At 26.9% G+C, this 17,347-nt stretch overlaps 1 protein-coding gene across 6 annotated transcripts in view; it reads left to right on the forward strand.

Moving 5' to 3' along the window:
• The window catches only part of LOC107454956 (uncharacterized), a 36,850-nt gene extending 24,974 nt beyond the window's left edge, over positions 1 to 11,876 (forward strand). For all 6 annotated transcript variants that reach the window (XM_016072321.5, XM_043040959.3, XM_016072324.5 and 3 more), the window contains exons 13-19: positions 802 to 1,580; positions 3,124 to 3,327; positions 4,596 to 4,732; positions 5,681 to 5,802; positions 7,610 to 7,687; positions 8,704 to 8,908; positions 10,235 to 11,876. In XM_016072321.5, coding sequence (XP_015927807.2) covers positions 802 to 1,580; positions 3,124 to 3,327; positions 4,596 to 4,732; positions 5,681 to 5,802; positions 7,610 to 7,687; positions 8,704 to 8,908; positions 10,235 to 11,297 — 2,588 coding nt within the window. In that variant the 3' untranslated portion in view covers positions 11,298 to 11,876. The remainder of the gene's footprint in view (positions 1 to 801; positions 1,581 to 3,123; positions 3,328 to 4,595; positions 4,733 to 5,680; positions 5,803 to 7,609; positions 7,688 to 8,703; positions 8,909 to 10,234) is intronic.
• The last annotated feature ends 5,471 nt before the right edge of the window (positions 11,877 to 17,347 follow it).

A 17,347-nucleotide genomic window follows, 5' to 3' on the forward strand; every position in this document is an offset into this window, starting at 1 on the left:
AAATATGTGAATTTATTTCTTATTTTCATTATTATTTTGCCTATCAGGCTAAGGATTTGTTGCAGACTTTTTAAAATTCTGAAAGTTTAATGGTTAGTTAATATTTATTGTTTGAAATGAATGAGTTTATATGATTTGGGATAGTTCTTAGTAAATACATTTACTGTATTTATTTATTTTTTAAAAAATCTGATTTAGTGCTGCATTCTCTTTTAAAAAATGAACTAAGGTTTCTCCTCCTGCAATAACACTTTCTCAAGCTTATGATTAGTGAGAATGTCTTGTGTTGGTGCTTTTGATCTAGATTAAGTGATTTGTACTGAATAGAATTCCGGAAACAAATTTATGTTTGAATAAAATATTGAACGAAATTTTTATCATTATAGCTTGACTTCTTGCTGAATATGCATTTCCCCCTTAAGCAAAAGACTTAAACTTTTATCATTTTCTAAAGACTATCCTTAAAATGATTTTTCTCTAAAATAATTTAATAAAAATGAATTATAAAGCTTAGGAAAGTGCTGCATTTTCTTTAAACCCTCCCAATTTTTAGTACCATAAGTATAATTGTGTGTTAATATTCATTGTTTGCAATGTTAAGGTTGAGTTTTTTTTTAACTAGTCAAAGTAAACAAATTTTATTTATTTTTTAAAATTAAGGTATATAGATCAAGGGCTTTTTTTAGTGCTTAAATTAAAATATTGAATGTATCTTCCTTGATTCTCATTTCTAAGCAAAAAAGATCATTAATTAAAGACTGTTGATTAAAAAAAAAGTAACAATTATCACTTTTTAAATAGGTATTTCTGCTGAGCATGAAGGAGAAATTGGTCAAGCTATTCAAGAAATTCAGTCTAACTCAATTCTTGAAATTCCTCTCAACCAAAATGATACCGCATCAATAATTAGCAATCTTGAACAGTTTGAACTAAATGTAAAATCTCAAATGAATGGACAGCAAATATTTGCTCAAAGCACAAGTGAAACTTCTGAGGGTGAGTCGGCTGTCACTGTTTCAATTAAGGATTCTCTTCTTGATCAACAATCTGGATCAGAATTTATGTCAACAGACTTGAATGATTCAAACAAAGAAACTAAACATTTTGAAACTATTGATTTCTTGGACTTAACTGATGATAAACCAGTTAATGAGAAAATGAATACAGATTTTGGTAGTAACCAGCAAAAAGAAGAATCTGACATAAGTAAAGAATACAAAAGACTTGGTGATTTTGATGTTTCCCTGGATGATTTACCAGGTGATCAAGAACTGGTTGAAATTGGTTTTCCCAGTAAGGTCGGACATTTTTGTCACCTGTGTGATGCTGTCATTAAGAGCTACCGTTTGTATTATCTTCATATGCATAACTTGCATCAAATGGAAAAACGTTTCCAGTGTATAATTACTGCATGTGGTAGAACTTTCTCTCAAACTTTGGCATTCCAGAAACATGCCTTAAATCACAATCAGAAGAGTGAGCATTATTGTAGTATGTGCGATAATGTTTTTGGAGATGATGAAGAACTGCAAGATCATCTGATAAGCTCTGACCATGCAAATAAATACATGCAAGTACAGGTAATATGTTGTTTGTTATATTATATTTTATTGTTGCCTTGTGTTTCTGCCTGAAAGTTTAAATTTTCAATTATTAGACAGTGTTTGGTAGACTTCATTAACTCAGTATCCACTTTTCCGTCAAACTTAATGAATTTGTGGCCAATATCGAGTCCTTTTAAATTAATAGCCACTTTTTGTTAACCTCTTCCTTGGATTAAATTATATTAAAAAAAATAAAATAATATATTCATTTGGCTGTAAAAAGTTTCAGCAATAAAAATAATATGAAATATGTGACAAAATTTAGTTAAACATACTGATTTTAAAAGAACTTAATTTAAAAATATTTGGAATATCAAAATATATTTTATGTACATTACAACTTTGAAATTATTGAATTTTTAAAGTACTTTCCTTCCACATGCATTCTTCCACCACAAATTGATGGATTCTGAAGGATTAAATTTTTTAATAGAGACGGACATTTTATTTTAAGGAATATTATGTTTCAACTTTTTTTTGCCACACCAAGTGGCGAATGATTATATTGATGTTTACTTCTGCCATTTTCTCCCAGTGTTTGAAAATTGGTACTTGTATTTTAAAAATGTGTGTTATTTATTTTATTCAAAGTTTGAAAGGTTATATTAAAATATTTATCTAGTCAAAATGTGCAATAATAAAAATTTTTTATTATTACAAACTTAGCCTTTTATTCTTCAATTAGTATTGTTTTTTTATTAAATTCAAATATTTCTTACAACTTATTTAAAAAAATGTTTAAAGCATTTTGTCTTAAATTTTATTTTTAAGTGCAACTGATTAAAATTGGCTTTCTTAATAAGGTTGGTCATTTTTGTCTTTTTCTCAGAAGCTAAAGCTGCCGCTTAGATTATATTTCTATACATAACACGTATCAGACCGTAAAAACACTTTATTTATTGCTGCAAGTGAACTTTACTTCTATCACTGGTGTTATCTGAATCATTTCATATATTTTAATTTCATTTCTGACTAAAAATTAAACTTTTGATAATTTAGATTTTAATAATTTAAAAAGGCAGATTGTTGATTGCCAGAAATGACAAGTTATGGCATAAATTAATGTTTTTTTTAATTTTATTATTTAAGATATTTTTGGAAATTATTTTGTGAAACCAACCTTTTTTCTTAATTGCAGTTATTATTCTTGACTTAGTAATTGTATTGGTAAATTTAAATCTTCAATATTTTTCTTAACTTCAATGCTTTTCTTATCTGAAATATTTTTCTCAGATTTTATAATTTGTTGGGAAATTTATGCAAAAGTATATGTAGTAGTTAAAATTCTTAATCTGATATGTTTGAGATTGTAAATTTTAAAAATCAGTTTATATTCTGGTTCAATTAAGTTGGTTATATTAAATTTAAATTCTCATGCAATGATGAATATTAAGTTATATTTTAAACACTATTCTTTTTTTTCCTTTCTATTATTTTTCATTTTAAGATTGATGAGTATTTCAAACTTTTTTTATTTATGAATTATTTAGTTGTGATTATATTTTGAATTTTATTGTAGGAAAAATATAATAGGACAGAACCTCGGAATCATCGATGTAAAGTCTGCCACAGTTGGTTTGGTTTGTTTGCTACATTTGTCAAACATATGGAGACTGAAGGTCATAGTTATCAGTGTCGAGAATGTGGTTTACTCTTTGTACAGCCAGGTCCCAGACGTAATCATATTCAAAGTGTTCATCCTGAAATTGCTAATATTTGTGAGGTAAAAATAAATTATTATTTGCATTTTAACGTTTTTGAAATGTTTTTCTCTTTCTAATTTTTTTTTCTCCTGAATATTTATGCTTTGAATAATCTATTGCTATTTTTCGATATTATTCTAAATGTGTACATGTGAAAATTGTTGGATTGAACAACTTATATCAGAAATATTTTTATTGTAGACCAGCTTTTTTAACATTTTGTTTAAAGTGTTAATTCATTTTAGATTTTTAATAAATTAATCTTTAATCTAATTTTATCACTGTTGTATAGTTAAATTAGACTAGAATAAATTTCAAAGATATCTAAATTTTTTCAAAAATGTTTTGTGCAACCTTTTTTTACTTAGCTCTTCCCAGGGTTGGAGTTTTTGCCGGCAAAAAGGTTTTTTTGCCAGGACAGTGGCAAAAACCTGGTAAAAACCAGCAAAAACTGGTTAAAACCGGCAAAAACCAAATTATCTAAATTGCTGATTAAATATTATTACAAAATACTTGAAACAAATTTAAATCAATCATAAGGAATAATAATTTTGATACATTGCATGAAAAAATTATTTTTAACATATTAATAATTAATATAAGGGTAATAATTTTCAAAAGTTTGAAAGTTTTTGATCTCTTTTCATTTTAGAATCCTAAAATAAATGTTTTTTTACAAATAAATAAATATTATTATTTGTATAATATTATTATTTATTATAAAAAATTATTATTTGTACAATAATTAACTACACATGTTGATAAATATTTTATGCTTTAAATTATAGTTATACTAATTTAAAATAAGTTCATTTCACTGGAAAAAAGAGAATAATCACAAATTTTCCAATCAATAATGTTTTAAACTACTAAAATGATATATTATTACATTATCATTTAATTATGATTTAATAATAATTTTGTTAATTTTTCTGTAATTATATTTATATTCATAGTATATATTTCAATTTTAGGAATAATTTTGTACAAAAAATGTGTTTTTGTCCTCTCATCTTGGAGAATATAGGTTTTTGCCACTTTTTGCCAATTTGCTTGGCAAAAACCTGTTTTTGCCAGGACGGTTTTTACCGGTATTTACCATGGTTTTTTCCACCTGCGGCAAAATCTTGCCAACCCTGGCTCTTCCATACTCAATAAATTAATAAAAAAATCATATACAAGTTTAATTATAATTTTTTATTAAAGGGTTGTAGTATAAATAAAATAAATGTTTTCTTTTTAAAATTTAATTTACAAATTTAATTTGTATTATTTGTATATATTTTAGATATGTAGTGTAAAATTAAACAATTCTCAAGCTTTGTGGAGTCATCTTTCCATCCATAATATTGTACATGAATGTCCTAAATGTCATAGGAGGTTCCTACAAAAGGAACAGTTAGTTGCTCATTCAGAAGTGCATGCGTAAGTATTTAATTTGAAAAAAATAAATATTTCTAATTATAAATGAAGTTTTATAAAAGACTGTTTTAATAACTATGCTTGGCTAGTCGTTACTATATTTTTATTTTTAAGTATAACTAATTTTAAATTTTGATAATTCTTATTTTCATTTATATAGAAATTATCTTTTTTTTTTTTTTTTTTAAACTATCTAATTTTTGTAATCGCATAGAGTGTTTTTAATCTATAATATAATACTTATGTTTATTAATTATTTCATTTGTTTAACAAGTTTTGTTGTAATTTCTACTCTATTCTTTATTAATTTTGCTAGATAACCAAATAGCATAAAAAGGTTAAAAATTATGATAGGCTGATTATGGGATTTTTACCGAAATAGCAATTCTTTTTTTTAAATTTTTATTAATTATTATGTAAGACTAAAAAGTTAATATTCAAATTATTATGAAATAAATAAAATAAGAGTAGAAACTTATGTTTTTATGTTAATATGAATTTTGAAAGGTTTTTTAAGATTAAAATGAATTATTGGTTAAGCATTAAGTGCTTAATTATTTTAGTCAGTAGAAGTGGCTTTTGAATTAGTAATTTTTTTAAAAATTCTGTGGGCTATATTAGGTTTAATTAGTCTTTAACACAATTTTGATTTGCTATGAAAAAATGTACTCAAACCACTGAACTTCAAGTAGGGAAAACTTTTAACTTAATTATTTCTTCATAACAAAATTACTTCCATAATTTTAATGATGTGTTTTATGAAACAGTGTTTTATAATTTTGCTTAGGGGACAATTTCCTGCATAAAATGTAATCCATGGCTTTAAAAAATTTTGCTTTCTTCTGTATTTACCAAGCATAATTTGTTACTTTTTTTTTATTGTTAAAAGAAGCTGCTGAAAATGAATTTTTATTCAGTTCTTTCTAATTATTTGTGCTAATTTTCTTTAAGTCCACCTACACCCTGTCCTTGGGAAGGATGTAACCGAAAACTTGCCACAAAAGTTGGTCTTTTCAACCATTTACGAATGCATAGAGGTGATACAGACTTTAAATGTACAATATGCAATAAAGGTTTGTATTTGCTTGTACTTTCAAGTGTTATTGTGTATAATTGATTTGCATCTTTTTTTCTTTTCTTTTTTTTTTTTTTAATGGAGTGACTGTCAGCAAATGAGAACGGGGGAAATGTTTAATAAAACCAGCTTTAAAATGTTGCTGCCTACTGATCAGATTTTCAAGTACTAAGTTGGATTCTTATGAAATAGTTTGAGGTAGATCTAAAAAATATAAAAAGTAATTATAGCAGATAATATTTTTAGCTAAAAAAACATCACTAAGATGTACTCTTTGGATATACATTAATTTTTTTAAAAGCTATCTTGTGCATCAAAAAGAGATTCTTTAAATCAGGGATTTAAAAGTCTCTTTATTTAACAATGTGGCATTAAAAAGTGGATTTTCAAGAAATCTGAAAAAAGTAACTAACAAAAATGTGATAAATTTAACCTTGTAGGTTTAAGAGTAAATCGTCAATAATTGAACGTGCGTAAAAGTGATTCCTCAAATGCCCGATTGATATTAAAATAGTGAGATTCTAGATTATTTTAAAATATTGACATTTTTAAAAGTCCGTATAAATAAATACTCAGAAGACAGTCGATAAAAGTGTGAATTCACTGATTCACCGTGGAAGTGTCGATAATCGAATGGGATAAAAATGTGATTACTCAAATGCGAGATTCTAAATTCGCAGTATGTTGTAGTATTGTATCAAAACATTTTTATTTTAAAAATCAAAGAGAAATATGTAGTAATAACTACCAAAATGTAGATTGTCAAGCTATTTGGAATTATGATTCAAACGTTGTAAATCGAGTGGGTCAAAAAGTGATTACTGAAATGTGTATTTAGAATTAAGAGTTCGTTATGTGAGTTGAAATACGAGAGTTCGTTTTAATAATGTATTAAACATCGACATTTTAAAAACCTTGTAGAAATCTGTAGCAATAATTGCCAAAAACACTCTTGGGAAAAAAAAAATGTAGAACTTAAATTAAAATACATGAAAATTGACTTAGCTCAATGCCATGCATACACTAAGTATTACTAGTGCATTTAAGTAAAATTTCTCTTAATTCAAAAAAAAAAGATTAATAATAATAATAAATAAATAAAATAAAATTAATACTTAATAATAATAATAATGTAATAATAAAATTTTTTTTAAAGCAGTCAAAAGGTTATAATAAATGAGTTTTTATTTCCTGTGTTGTTGATTGTAAAAATCAAAATTTCTAATTCCGTTAAATATTTTATTCAGATTTTTTTTTTTATAAAATTGGATGTTCTCATACCTAAGATTTAGATTCCCATACCAATAGTGTAAAAGGAAAATTGCAATAATTTGTAAAGTATCATATTTTACAAGGGATTCAGGATTAAAGGGGGATTAAAATTACATATTGTTTTATTACATACAAGGGATTAAAATTACATATTGTGTTATTTTGCAAATTAAAATTTTTTGCATTGCTTGCACAAAAATAATTAATTTAACAGTAATCCAAGAAATGTGTTATTGAAATGTATTACAATTTTTATTGCATGTTGAATTACAATTTGAATGCCAAATTCTTAAAACTTTTTTTAAAAAAAGGAAGAAAAAAATAAGCTTGATTAGTTGGACTTTAGAAAAAATATGTTTGATTAAAGGACTGAAATTTTTTAACTGTTTCTTAATAGCAAGTGTTTATCTGAAACAAAGTTTTCGAAGCCATGATTATCAATTTATTAATTATTAAGAGTTGTTTCATTTCAAGCTTTTATTTCAGGAAAATTAAAAATAAGTTTTAATTAACTTCAATTTGTATGCTTTTAGGTTTCTTCAAGAAAAAAACACTTGAAAGCCATATGAAAATTCATGATGAGAAACCAATGCAAGTTCCAGCTAACAGAGGTAATGTTTTGAAAGACAATTTATTGAAATGATATATAGAAATTTTTTTTGTTTTTATATACTTTAGTGCAGTTGTCAGGATGCATATCGGTTTTACAAAGTGCTTAGAGGTGCTTATTTTTGATTTACATTTCTTAAAAGTCCTTAAAGATGCTTTTTTATTCAAAGTTGGTAAAAAGTGCTTAATTTTCTATCTCTTAAAAAGAGATTTTTTTCTTTGTGTCAAAAGTCCTTTTTAATTACAAAAAATGCATGATTTTTCCAATTTTCTCTGCTATATTTATCAGAAACTAGTTATTTTATCATGTTTATGTAAAGTTTTAAAAAATGTTTTTGAATTTTACTGATTTTATGTTAATAAATTGGCAGAATATTTGAAGATAACTAAACTATACTATGCTATTTCATTTAGTTTTTTTTTTAAAATTTCAACCATTCTTTATTTTCCAAAGCTTTTCCAGCTATTAAAATTAGTTTAGTTATCCTTATATAGCTCACACATAAGCTCAGTGATTGTGTGGTTCGTCTCAGTATATTGTGTGCAATATGTACAGGGAAAAACAAAAGGCAATTTTTTTCCTGATTTGAGTGGTAACCTTGACAACAATAACATAACTTGTCTGAGATCTGATCGTTATTAAGTTGAACTAATATGTTTTTCTCCATCTGCTTGTTTTTCCTTTCTTTTTTTTTTTAAACTATCTTGTTTTCAGACAATTTACACTAATTGAATTCTAATGTATGAGCATACGCGAGTGCAGTCGCAGTTGAAGCTCGCTTTAGAGAATTCCAAGGAACTGAAGCAATCACTATGCAATAATGAAGATTCATTATTTGACCGATATTACAAATTTTAACAGTAACCTTAATTATTTTGTTACATTAGAGTTTTTTGTCAAAAACAATTAATAAATACCTTACCTTACTGTTTTAATATATTTGTACTCTACATTTGGTAAAATATCTATGTAATAAAAATTTTTTCTAATTTCAAAAATATATTTTTTTTGTGACAGGACGCAAGTCTGTGTCTCATATAATGGGTGGACGAAATATTCCAATGGATATGAATCAACATGTTGAGGAGGTTCAAATTGAGCAAGCTGAAGAATCTATTGATTCCAACCAAGCTGATGTCATTCAATTAGTTTGTGCAGGATGTATGAGGCCTTTTGAATCTGAAGATCATTTCCAGGCGCACATATGTACTGGACAAGCTACGTAAGTATTTTACTATTTTTTCTAATATTACCTCCTTATATCAGTGGTAATATGTAATCATAATGGTTAGAGGGCAGTTAATTCAATTAATTTATGGTATGGAGATAGAATTGGAACTGTATTAACATTCAAATAGATGATCACATTTGAAATAGATAGTAAATTGGGGTTAAGAAAAAGTTGAAAAAAAGTTCTTCAAATAGTTTCAGAGAGTGCTTTGACCAATGAATGAAAACACAAATATTCCTGAAGAATCAGAAACTTTTCTGTGCAGTTGATATTCAACCCTGTGAAAATCCTAGTTATCTTTTCTTAACAGTAGACAGTAATTTTGCAGAACTTAGCAATGTAAAGAATGTTACCACTATGTGAAGAATCTTTAATCTTTGGCTAAAACCACACATGACATAAATTGGCATATCGTTAAAATAAATGTTAACACTTATGAGCAGGACCAAAAAAAAAAAAAAAAAAAAAAAGGATTGCTACTCTGCAATTGCTACTCTGCAAACAAATGAACTTGGATGTGTGCATGAAAGATGCAGAAGTGGTTCAAGATTAATGCTGAGGTAAATAAGGAAAAAAATTGTGTCATAAAAAATATGGACTGCCCTGTACGGTATCTGATTAGATGCCTGAAGTGTTAAATTTTCATTTTATACTGCAGCTGTTCTGTGTAAAACTATAATGAACTGAAAGATTTTCTACTGAAATTTTTATAGAAAATATTAAGTTACATTTTTAATTTGAATTTGAGAAGAAAATGGTAGGCTTACTAAAGAATGGCTTTTACACATTATTTTTTTTTTAATGTTTGGGTTTAGTTTTCATTTATATTTTAACTAATTGTATAACCTTTTTATAATCTTTGGCTAAATAATATTAACTTCTGGTATCTTTGTCTTAAGTCTATGATTTATTGAATTGCTGTCTCTGTGAATTTTTACTTACTGTTCAGCTCTTTATTTCCTCCCCTTGTCTTTTAATATATTCTTAATTTAGTAATTTTTTTCATCAATGTGTTAAAAAAGAATAAACAAAACCTTCTCATAAAACTGTTTTGCATTCATGTTAATTTTTGTTTTAATTTTTTAATTTAGCTTTATATATTATATTTATTAGTTACATATTTTGGTCTTAAGCTTTACCTAAATTTTCTTCAGTTTTCTGCTGCATGTATGCGTGTAAAGCTGTAAATTAGAAAGTGCTTATTTATTTTTAGTAAACTGATTAGATTTGAATTGTTTTTCTAAATTTATTTAAATTAACCTGATACATGACTTAATATCTATCTACGATAACTTATTTTTGTAACATCTTTTATAGCACTGATGCACAAGGTCAAGTAGTTGTCACTGCTGGACAATCAATTTTTGGACAGGACCACCAAATTATTGTACAAACAGCTGGAAATGGTACTGAAACCACTATAGATGCCGATCAGTTTGCATCTGCTCACCAAACACTTGCCAATTCACTTAATCTGACTTCACAAGAATTTGCTGAACAACTTGCAAGAGTAGTTGCAGAAGCAACTGGTCCTGGTGGAGTTCCTGGGCAAGTGACTGTATCAATTGCTCCCAATGCGAAATTAGATGAATCTGGGACTGTATCAGTTAGTATTCCAGAGTTTGAAGACTCTGCTGGATCTACTGTTTTGTCAGAAGAAGCTACAGTTGTATTCAATCAGAATGATAATACTGGCACCATCATGACGCCTCATCAACTTGTTGAGGCCGTGGAACAATCTCAACTGCAGATTCACGCAAATGAAATCGTTACTGATGAACAAGGCAATCAGTCTATTCTAATTCAAAAGGATGGCGAAGAAACGTTGATGATACAAGAGTCTTCCGATATTCTCAATCAGATCCAAATAAAAGCAGAACCTCAGCAGTCTCAAGAGCAAACTGTTTATACCGTGGATTCTGAAAACCAGCAGGTTCTCGTATCTGTCGGTGAAAACATTGCGACCGAGGAGCACTCCAACATAGATTTCCAAGCAGACCACAGCCAGCAAGGTACCACTCAGGATTTTGAAAATGCTGAAGCAGAGCAAGTTCCCATCCAATTGCCTGGAGATCAGTCATATACAAGTGCAGCTGTTCTCAAGATACCTACTGCAGATGGTGGCCACCAGATGCTAATAATTCCTATTAACTCAACTGAAAATGGAAACACTGTTTTGACCCTACCACCGGGTTATTCCTTAGGAGATGATTCTGGAGATGGCAACATAACTTTAGCTTTAGATCCAAGTACATTAGGTGCATTAGGAGAAGGGGGAGAGCATCAACAATTGATGTTACCAGTTGATGCTGATGGACAGATCAACATTGAAAGTTTACTTCAGAATGCATCCATTGATACTTTGCAAACAGAAAGTTAAATTTATTGTTATTGTATATTTGGACATACTTCAAAAAGATGTTATTATATATTATAGTGTGGCATCCACTCTTTATCCTTAAAAATCCATCTGTTAAAAGAATATTTTCATTCCGGTTGTTTTGTTAATGAACTATTCATATTGTATTATAGTCATGTGAGGACATATTCTATTTAAAAGCGAAAAATTTTCTCCTTTGCATTTTTATCCATTTATTATATTATTATTATTGCAATTTATATCTTAGATTATTCTAAATGCATAATATTTCTTTAGTAAAGAGAGACAGCTTTTTTGGACTATTTATTTATTTTAGATGTCTTTTGTTTAATTATTCTGGTTTACTTAACACCTGGAAATGTTTGTTCAATATTAACCCACGCACAATATATACAATAAAAAATATTGCCTTTTTATTTCCTCATAAATTATTTCTGTATGTATTGAAAAATAACTCTTTTTTAAATTTAATTTCAATATGTAGAATTAAAATATTTCCTATTATTAATGAACTTGTTTACATTATTTTATTGACTTACCTGCTTTGTATTACAAAATAAATCATTTGTAAATATTGTCCATGGATCTTTTGCTTTTACAGTCTGCCTTTATTTGAGATTCCATTTGGTTACTTTCTTTAATCACATCTAGTTCAATTTAAGTTAGTTCTATTGTGCTTTCACGGAAAAGATGGACTGAAAGTATATAAATTAATTGCCTGATTCTTGATCAGGTTTGTCACCTTTTGGGATTTTCTCTGCATTTTTTATTTTTACAGAATTATTCTAAAAATGAATAACAGTGGAGTTTGTTATAAATGCAGGATTCATTAGGAATACAGTACTTTTTTTTAATAAACGAAATATAATGAACATTGAATTTTTATTCAAGTGTATTAAACCACTTGCTTGCAAACTGATTAACTTTATATTATTATGCTTGTTTATTGAACTGGAACTCCTTTGACATATATAAATAAATAAAATTATAATATAAAATTCAGCCATAAATTTTAACCGCTATCCGGAAATTTCCAGAAATCCAAGATCTGGAAGTTTCAAGAAATCATCGATCACATTTATGTATATAAATTTTATATTTTATTTAGACCTAGAATTTATACTTGGCATCTATTTTATTTGTAAATATTTTTACTGGTAGAATAAATGGGATTAGAGATAAAAGTAAACTTTTACATGATTATTTATTTAAATTATGCTGCATTTAATTAATTTAGAATTTCATGCTGTGAAAATATCAATGATTTAAATTTATAAAGGCATTAATTTTTTGAAATGCGTGATTAATGATTTTACTCAAGAAATTTTCAGGATTTTTGAGTTGGGCTCTCAATTACCCCTGAACATATTAAAGGTAAAATAAAAATATTAGTAAATTTTATTGTATTGAACAATAGCCAATTTTTTTATGAATGCAAATAATTGATTTTTAATAAAAAAATTACAGCATAAAATGTAAGATAAGTACTTATCTTAATCGCTAATTGAATTTGACGAATGGGTGTTAGAATCTACATTAACAAACTAATCACAATAAAAAACACAACAAATATTCCTAGTCTGCTTAACCTCATGTAAAATAGTGAATCACATGATTGACGCAACCAAATGATGTATTTTTAAAAAATTTACATCTAGTTTAGCTTTTCGCTGAACGGACTATATTAATTTTTATATGATTAATTTTTAAACGAGCGGTAACTAAAAAAGGAATTGAATGGAAGTCTTGTCTTAAAATATTTCTTGACAATTTCATTTTTATAAGCAATATGTTAATTTTTTATTAGTTTCTGATTTGATATTTATTTTTACAACTTTTTCTTGCTTAAGCTTTTATAATTGATAAAAAAGTTTTCAAATTAGATTTTGCATGAAGATTTTTAACTTAGCTTTAACACTTAATTACAAGTCTGTAATTATATTGAGATTTCTGCAAATGGCATCTCATGCCCACTTGTATTGTAGTTAGCTATTAATGGTCCCAAAAGCATAAGGAGTTTTTTTAGTATTTTTATCTTTTAACACAAAAGGATTTAAAACTTTTTTATATTGCTTTAAACTGTAAATTAAAATTAGAATTGTAATAAAGATGTCCTTTTCTCTTTAGTGATCGAATAATAATTTTTAGTTTCGCTTTTATTGCGAATTTTAAGAAGTCAAGCAAAATACTGACGTAAATTAGCAATATTAACTGGAAAAATTTATTTAAAATAAAATTTTAAAAAAATTATTTATTGTATTTGGCACGACAACCCATGGTGGGCCAAGTTCTTTCGAAAATTGCTACAGGACAACCTAGGAAGGTTTGACAAAATATGGAAACACTTCTATACTAACTCATTTTTTCATACTTTTCAAGGAATACTTAGAGAATTAAAAAAAAAAAAAAAAATTGTGAATGATAAAGAATGTTTTTGAACACTTAATGCAAAAAAACTATAGTGATAAGCTTGTAATTTCTATCAACAGGGTGGTCACCCACCTGGAATTATCAGGGAATTTTTTTATACTGGAAAAAACCTGGGAAAGTCAGCGAATTTTAAAGAAAAGCTGGAAATTTTTTCTTTCATAATTTTTTTAATTTCATTAATTTAAATTTTTTACTAATTTTCTTAATTTAAATTATTTCATTCTTTATACCCACATTTTTTAGACGGAAATGTATCTCCAAACAGTTGAAATATCATCAACTTAGCGATACTTTGCTTGCATCAAAATTTGTTCCATTCCAGCTCTGTTAAACTAGAATGCCACATAAAATTCTCCCACTGTTGCTAAACGAATGTAGAAACCTTTGACCGCCATGGGACTGTGTAATTTGGGAAAGATTGTGGTGGAGGTGGAAGAAAGGATTAGGATATTAGCTTCTGTTTTTAAATTCTGTCTTTGGGCTGAATCCATTTACGGCTCAAGTTAGTTCCGATGCTTTCGTAGTAATTTTTTTCCATTTTGACAAAATGTTTTTGTATTTTTAACTTTGTAAAATTCTCCAAAAATTGGTTGGTTATAATTTTATAATAAAAGATTTTATATTGCACTCTTTTTCTGAAAGCTTTTGTATCCATTCAAAGAAATCTGTGAATTATTTTTTCTCAGCAAATCAACCAATCACACATTTTTTTTTACAATCGCTAACAGCAATGTTTGTCGACAATTTGTTGCATTAATTCTAATTTTTTCTTTTTCATTTTAACCTTTTATAACATATTTTAATTTTTTTTAAAAAGTTTTTTTTTAAGAACTAACTATATATTATTATTTAATTTTACTATTTCGTTGGTCAATATATGATTTTTGATTCAAAATTTTGTACCAAAGCATTAAAAAATAATTAAAAAATCTTGCCAAATTGTCAAAATAAATTATATTTTTCAAGATGATATGTTAAAGAAAATAACATTTTGAATAAAATATTTTATAATATAGACACATCCTACACTTCATAAAAAAAAAAGAAACAAAAACCTGGAAATTTTAAGATTTTTATCTGGAAAACCTGGAAGAATCAGGGAAATTTGAAATCTGATTTGAGTGGCCACCCTGAATCGTATGCAATAACTGCTAAAAATTTTGTTAACCTAACCGATATTCATGGAGATATAGACATTTATAAACAAAATTTTTTAATTATTTAAATATTTTAAAATTTGGAAAAAAAATTGTTGAAACTTGTGCAAGATATGAGCTTTAAATTAGCCCTTTCATATTGCACATGCGCAGAAAGCTTAAATTTTTTTTCCCTATTTTGTTTTGAATCATATTTGATAACTTATAAAAAAAGTTCAATTTAAATATCTTAAAAGTATAAAAAGTTTCTAGAAATTTTCTAAGTAGCTTTTGTATCTTTTTTATTGAAAACTACAAAATTTAATTCTTCTCAAAAATTTAATTTTGTACCATGGAACAAAATTTAATAAATGAATATACTCAAAAATGATGGAATTGGGAAAGTAAACTTGAAATGAAACATAATTTAATAGGGGTGGTCCTACATAATGCTGATGTCATTTTTAATAAATCTTGTTTTAATAATGCAGAGTAAAATTTGTGAAAACCCCTTACTATTCAAAGCTTACTTTCCAAATTTACGAAAACTGCTTAGAAAATTGCTAGTAACTTCTTAAATTTTCAAAATATTCAAATAAGATTTTTTTCATAAGTTATTAAATACAATTCAGTAAAATAATTCTTAAAAAAATTTATCTTTTTTGTGCATTCGCAATACGAAAGGATGTCTTTACATGTTCATATCTTGCACAATTTTTTACAACATATGTTTTTCTAAAGCTTAAAATGATATTTTAGTTATTAGTTAAAAAGTACGCTAAAATTTTGTTTCATTTTATTGAATATTTTTGCAGTTATTAGGGAAGCGTAATATAAAATTATTAGTTTCATTATTTTTATAAAAATGCCCATGTTTTCTTGAATATTTAAACTAGGTTTACAGAATTTTGTGCAGCATATGATAACTAAAGTAATTGATACAAGTTGCAAGCTTTATTTTTTGGCTGAGAATGTTAAAAAAAACTTTTTTTTTCCACTCGTAATTTATTGTTACTTTCTCAAACCTGTAAAAAAAAGCTTTAAATTGTATTGATATGTCTGAGAAATCGCACGCTCTAAGCACTTTTTAAGTTAATAAATAATTCTCCGAGTATTTCTCGAGATGTATGGGGGGAAAAAAAAAAGAGAGAATAGAAGTGTCTAACCCCCGTATCTTCTACCTCAATCACTTTAAAATCTGATTCCACAAATTTTCATTTTGACTTAACCTCTTTTTCAGCTGGTGACAGGCTTTGCCGCAAAAATTTTCTCTATTGGATTATTTTCATCCATTTTAGCAATATGAGCAGCCCAATTCATTCTTTCAATTTTAAACTTTTGATGATAGTGGGTTTCTTAAGTGTTCTATATTACTTTAAATAAATATAATTCTTATTTACTTAAAACTTTTATCGTTTGGCTTTGTTTTAAAAAAATTTTCAACAATGAGCAAAAACAATGTTTTCAAAACACCGATTTATTCCTTATTTTTTTTCTTTACATATACTGAGACATATGAAAAACAGTAAGAAACACGTTGTAACTTGAAAGCTTCAAAAGTAACAAACTTCATTGTAACAAAATTAGAACTTATGAATCTCAGCTTTATCTCCTGATAGATAATAACTGCTATACATCATAAGGAAACAAGAAAAGTAGACTTTGTGCAATATTTAGACACATATAATCTCTGGATTGGTGACTCTTTCATTAATTATTCAATAAAATTCCTCCACATTTTAAAAAATACCTGTTTATGATATTTAAAAAGTTTGTGCTCTTTTCAATAATACCATGTATTTTAAAGGAGTTAAGATGCAAAGTTTCATTTTGATTATTCGAAGTTTATTATTGTTTCTAAAGACTCTTGCACAAGTCAAGCGAACCAGCCATTGGCCTTCGAATTAAGTCAGGACTGTGCGCATTTCGTTTGACAAGATAGCGCGGCTATGGTGAAAGTATGTCTTGGTTCAGAACCCCACTTATAGATAGCAGCACCATTCATCCATGGCGCCATTTTTTCAATTTAAACATAAATCTGATTAGAAGGAAATTTTGTCCTGATTCTTGTGCCCATGGTGCAGCTCAGCAACCGACCACAGGACTTTCGATTCTATGTATTTTTCGAGCTCGTATATCGCATTTACTCGGTGGGTCTTAGTAAAGTCAAAGAATGGACCTCGGCCCTCAAAGTTTGTTTCAATTCTTAGAACAAATATTTAGAATAATTTTAAGAACTAGTATTGTAGTCTACTATCTATTAGATAATGTGTAATATATTAAATAATACCGTATTAATATTTTTAAGAACAGCTTATACCACATGTAATCAATTATTAACTAGAGGGAAGCAGTTCCTTTTTGCAGAATTATTTTAAGTTTAATTCGCACCAGGTATAATTATAATAATTAATCATAATTAATTGCATATTTATGATTAAATTAATTCAAAAATGTGACAATAGAGAGAAAAAAAATTATTTT

This window comes from Parasteatoda tepidariorum, chromosome 2, assembly GCF_982258835.1.
Source record: "Parasteatoda tepidariorum strain Cologne lab strain chromosome 2, Ptep-v5.0, whole genome shotgun sequence".
Lineage (NCBI taxonomy): Eukaryota > Metazoa > Arthropoda > Arachnida > Araneae > Theridiidae > Parasteatoda > Parasteatoda tepidariorum.